The 5,797-nt window shown below is 39.0% G+C and overlaps 1 protein-coding gene across 3 annotated transcripts in view; it reads left to right on the forward strand.

Moving 5' to 3' along the window:
* Lrba (LPS responsive beige-like anchor protein) overlaps nucleotides 1-5,797 on the forward strand; it is a 537,266-nt gene that overhangs the window by 123,406 nt on the left and 408,063 nt on the right. For all 3 annotated transcript variants that reach the window (XM_029537235.1, XM_021195949.2, XM_029537234.1), the window contains exon 30: nucleotides 653-1,103. In XM_029537235.1, coding sequence (XP_029393095.1) covers nucleotides 653-1,103 — 451 coding nt within the window. The remainder of the gene's footprint in view (nucleotides 1-652; nucleotides 1,104-5,797) is intronic.

The raw sequence follows: 5,797 nt of genomic DNA on the forward strand, positions 1-5,797 counted from the left end.
GAACTCCGGACCTTCGTAAGAGCAGTCGGGTGCTCTTACCTACTGAGCCATCTCACCAGCCTTATATGGACCTCTCTTATCAGGGACGGGTATGCTCCTTGTTGAGCTAGGTCATCAATGGTATTGATTTATTCTGCATATGAGAGAGGTTGACCATTTTTTTTTCAGCAGTGGAAACTGTGACTAGAAGTTTTTACTTTATGCACTGTTGGCATTTAAGTTTGTTTTATAATCCATGCTTATGTTGCAATTACTTCTGAAAGCTGATATAGGTAGTTATTATTTATTTTATCATCTATTTTAGTTATGAGGTACATGCCCTCATTATATTTCGAAGTTTATGTAATAGTTTTTGATTTTGAGAGAACATGACACAAAATCCTGGATGGCTACTGGTACTTTAATATACCTTTAAAAATTAGTTCTTGGGCTGGTGAGATGGCTCAGTGGGTAAGAGCACCCGACTGCTCTTCCGAAGGTCCCGAGTTCAAATCCCAGCAACCACATGGTGGCTCACAACCATCCATAATAAGATCTGACTCCCTCTTCTGGAGTGTCTGAAGACAGCTACAGTGTACTTACATATAATAAATAAATAAATCTTAAAAATTAGTTCTTGTTTTTTTAATTTACTCTTTTGTTTTTGGTTAAGATGCAGAAAACACACCAGCAGAGTTTAGCTCTTTAACTCTGTCTTCGGTGGAAGAATCATTGGAAGGCACCTCATGTACTCGCAGGAGGGACTCAGGCCTTGGTGAGGAAACAGCCTCTGGCTTAGGAAGCAGTTTGTCTGCAGCTTCTCCAGTGGCGCCTCTGGGTGTCAGCGCGGGGCCAGATGCCATCAGCGAGGTGCTGTGCACTCTTTCTTTGGAAGTCAATAAATCTCAGGAAACAAGAATTGACGGAGGAAACGAGTTGGACAGGAAGGTGACACCATCAGTCCCAGTTTCAAAAAATGTCAACGTGAAGGACATTCTCCGGAGCTTGGTAAATATGCCAGCAGATGGAGTCACAGTGGATCCAGCCCTTCTGCCCCCAGCCTGCCTCGGTGCTCTTGGAGATCTGTCTGTTGACCCACCCGTGCAGTTCAGATCCTTTGACAGGTATGTAAATAGCCCTTCATTTTGGTATGCTTATGTTTGCAAATTGTAAAGGTAAATAGAAATTCAGTATGAAAGTCTAAATTTTGTGGCTTCAACATTAGAATGGAATGGTTTGTTCTAATTTATAAAAAATATAAGGGTAATTTTGTTGAGTGTTTGTACAATATTTTTATTAACATTTTATATACCACTAATACTACTTTAGGTATATTTTTTTGTAGGGCATTAGCAAATTGCATGTAAAAATGCCATTTCTCTTTAAGAGCCAGATAATGAGGAAGACAACTATAAAATGTTGTCTCTTGGGGGGTGACATGTTCATTGTGCTTATGATCTCACAGTAGTTACAGCTGTCTGGATAGGGCCTAGATCACATTGGGTTGGTCAACATTGAGTCATGGACTTGGAGAGGCAAGGAGGAGCTCATGCGACATGACTCCTTTCCAGAGACCTACTGGCAGCTAATGGCTGGGGAAAGGGGAAGGATAAATCATTGTCCTCAGTGGGGTAGCCACTAGTTGAGCCAGTAAATAGCTCTATACCAATGTGCACATGGATGGTTCTGCTTAAACTCAGTGCACTACAAAAGACATGGAAGTGGGAAAAGACCTTACAGGGAGAAGGTAAGGAGATGGTGGGAGGGAGAGGGCAGAAGAAAGGATGAGAGGGTTAAATGTGAGAGTATTTTCACATGTATGAAATAGTCAAATAATGAATTAATTTAGAAAAAGAAATAGTATCTTGACAACCTTGAGAAAATGAAAGTTTTTAAAATAAGACACAAAACATGGCTATACCATAAGCACAAGGCTGACCATGCAAATGGATTACATTAAATTCAGAAAGAATCTTTAATCTACGCACAGTTATGCATACCTGTAATCCCAGCGCACAGGAGGTGGCGTGGAGGAGGATCAGAAGTTCAAGGTCAAACTCTGTTATGTAGAGAGTCTAAGGCCAAGTTGAGCTAGATAAGATCCTGTCTTCAAAACCCAAAATAGCAGAAGACCTGTGTTTGTCAAAACTCACCATTAAGAGCATTGAAAAATCAAACCACATAATGGGAAAATGTATTTGCAACACCAATATATGACATTCAGAATATATGTGCAAACCTGTGGAACAAAAAGGGAAAGGACTGATAATTAAATTTAAAAAGGCCTAAGGATGTTAAAGAGAGCTTCACAGAAGAGAACATGCACACCACTGAAAACATAGAGAGAGGTGCTCATCATAATTATACAGCCGAGGGATGCACATTAAAGCCACAATGAGATACCCCTACAAACCCACCAGAATGGCTGATGATCTCTAGTTTCTGGCAAGCAAGAAGATCTGAAACTCTTATATACTGCTGAGAGGAATGTAAATCGCAATAACCACTCCGGAAAATTGGCAGTTCTACTAATGTGGAACACGTGCTTTGGGAATTGACTCATGATCCAACAATACCATTTCCAGGTATATTCTCCATAGAAATCTAAACATGCGTGCACCAAAATACAGGCTCAAGAGTGATCATAGTAGAGGCATCTTTCAGACCCTCGAATCCAAATGCACATTCGCAGAAGAAACAAAAGGTGCTACTTTTAAGGTAAAGGAATGTTAAACAGGAAGTGAATGAGCAACCTAACATAAATGCAAAGATGTGTGGTGGGCGTCTCAAGCGTAAGGCTGGACGAAAGCAGCGCACTCTAAGTCAGAGCGATTCCACTTACATGAAGTCCCAAATCCCGCCAAACTAACCTGTGCTTTCAGAATTAAGGATGATGGTTGGTTAACTAAGGATACGGTTGGACGATAGTAACTGGCAGGAAACATGAGTGTTTTCTAAGGTGTTAGTAGTACATTATTCCTTGCTCTTGGAAGCCATGTTCACATCATGGGAATCATCATTTATAATTCTTTTCTGTGTATGTTTCCATAAAAACATTTATTAGCCTTGTGATGTGCCAAACTCAGTGTAGATCTAACAGGGCCATGAGCAAGGGTATATGGCTCCTGTCCTTAGGAAACTGGGTCAATGGGGGATTTAATGGACAGATGTTCCAGTAGCATCCCTGTTGCTATGATTAAACACCCCTAACCAAAGCCACCAAGGAAATACAGAGTTTATTTGGCTCACAGGTCCAAGTTACAGTGCATTATTGTGGAAAAGTCAATGTAGAGACTTAAAACATCACATCCATAGTCAAGAACTGAGAGAGAAAGTAGAGAAAAGGATCATTCCCTACTCTATTACTTGCTCTCAGATAGCTTAGGACTCCCCTTTAAGCCCTAGGAATGGACCTACCCATAGTGGGCTGGGTCCTTTGACATCAATCAATAATCAAGACAATCCCCCATTGACATGCCCATAGGACAATTTAAAATAGATAGTTCTTCATTAAGGTTCTCTTCTCAGGTCATTCTAAGTTGAGTCAAGTAGACATTAAAAATTAGCCATCACCATTTCTCCTCAGTCACAGAGGAAGAAGCAGTCTCTTAGGTTCCCTTTCATACCTGTCCTCCAAACTCTGCCTTCCCAGTTGTGTCTAACTCTACACATTCTACTGTATATTATATTTGTGTTTTCCATGGACAGGACTATAACTTCCACTAGAAAGCAGATGAGTGACATCACTGTCTTTTGATCCTCCTAAGTAGCATTATATTGATCTCCAGAAGAAATTGCATACATTTTAGCAATATGGATATAAGGATAGATGTACATAAACACACAACTTCTCTATAGGGTACTTCTACTCTTATATCTTCCAAGGTATCTCTAAAAAGTATTTTGGCCAAGTATCGTGTCACAGGCCTTTAATACCAATACTTAGGAGGCAAAGACAGGCAGATCTTTATGAGTTAGAGGACAGCCTGGTTTTCAGAGTGAGTTCCAGTACAGCCAGAGCTACATAGTGAGACCCTGACTAAAAGTATATTTGAACAATAATCCTTCCATTACACTCTGATATATCAACTGACTGAGGATCTTCAGTCTTCAGTTTAATAATAATAAAGGCTCTGTTCTCATAATTTCAATACTACCCAGAATGTGATATTTAGTCTGTCATCACTTGATGGTCCAATCTGTGTAGACTTCTATCATTTGGCATAAAGTGACTATTAAATGTATATACTTAATGTGTGCTTTATAACTCTCAAAGTCATAGATAGATAGATAGATAGATAGATAGATAGATAGATAGATAGAGATATATTCAGTTCCTCTTTGCTGTAAGATCTTCAATATGCTCTTTCAGATTAGTAGACTGACAAAACAAAGGCTGGACAATTAAAATAGCATCATTTGTAACATACTGACCAAAATTATCTGATGGTCATAGACTCTAAGAATTTGAAAGGAACAAGGAAAGAAGTTTTATGTTTCTGATATGATAAGAAAGAAGAAAGAGCTTATGTTTCCCATATGACAAGACTTCCATGTGTGGATTTGAGAGCCATGGGGTGCTGTATTCTGCCATGTTTCTGAGGGCTAAGGGCTAGAAGTATTAGACATTGATAATAAGAATAAAACAGATAGAAAGGGGAATGGAAATGAGAGATGTGTGTGTGTGTGGGGGGGTGATGAGTTGACAGTGCTCTCTACTTCTGAGCCTTTGATGTGTTCTCAGAGTCCTTTATGTGTAGCTTGAGACATTACTGTCTTCTAAACGTTCCATGAGACTAATATAATTTTGATTAACTTTGAATCAACATGATCATGGGATAAGTGAATGAAGTAAAAAGTAAAAGCTTCCTCTATTCTGAATCCACTGTAGTTATCCTTGCTAGTAAACATACATATCAATATCTATATCACTCCTTCCATCAATACACACATATACAATATAAGAAATATTTTTATCTCTGATGAAATCTTCTAAATATACATGTGCATATACTTTTATGATACCTAAATGGAATCATAATGTTCTAACTGGGTTGTTTTTAACATAGAAACTTATCTATAAGGTGTTCCCATAACAGAACATACATACCTTCTTGCACAAAAGATTACACAATATTCCATTATATAAAAATACTGCAATAATTTCATAAATCCTTGATGCCATGGGCCTGTCTAGAGTTCTTTAATATTAAACTGTAAATGTTTTATCATGCATCACAGTGTTTTTGAGAATCTGTATGGTGAAAATTCTTAAATTGTAGTTTTGAGGACCCATGGTTTATACATTTTAAAATTTAAATGAAAATACAACAAATATTATTCAGTTGACCCCTTTCATTGATGTAAGTTTGAAGAGGGGAGCATTAAAGTCTCCTGTAAGTGGGACTGAACGACTGTAGAACAATAAGTCAGATAAAGCACAGAACACAGAAATATGAAAGGGAATGTGGTTTTGTGTCACACAGGCCAAAAGACGTTCAAGTCTTCCTCAATCTGATGTAACCAAGGCCAGCGAGTTCTTAATGAGCTATCTTGAGTCAGGGAGATAAGATGTATATCCACCCACATCCTGCTGTAATGTAAGAAAGACGTGAGGAGTGTGACCTAGTCCCACTATGACTGAGAACTCGTGTGCCAAGGACCAGCCTCAGCTCCGACGGGTTCTGAGAAGCAGCAAAAGGAGAGGACTTGAAGTTGAATCATGGATCCAAGCTGATGGCTTAGGTTCTCCTTAGATGACTTTTCAGTTCTCTCCTCTCTCTCTCTCTCTCTCTCTCTCTCTCTCTCTCTCCTGCTC

The sequence above is a fragment of the Mus pahari genome, chromosome 4 (assembly GCF_900095145.1).
Source record: "Mus pahari chromosome 4, PAHARI_EIJ_v1.1, whole genome shotgun sequence".
Classification (NCBI taxonomy): Eukaryota; Metazoa; Chordata; class Mammalia; order Rodentia; family Muridae; genus Mus; species Mus pahari.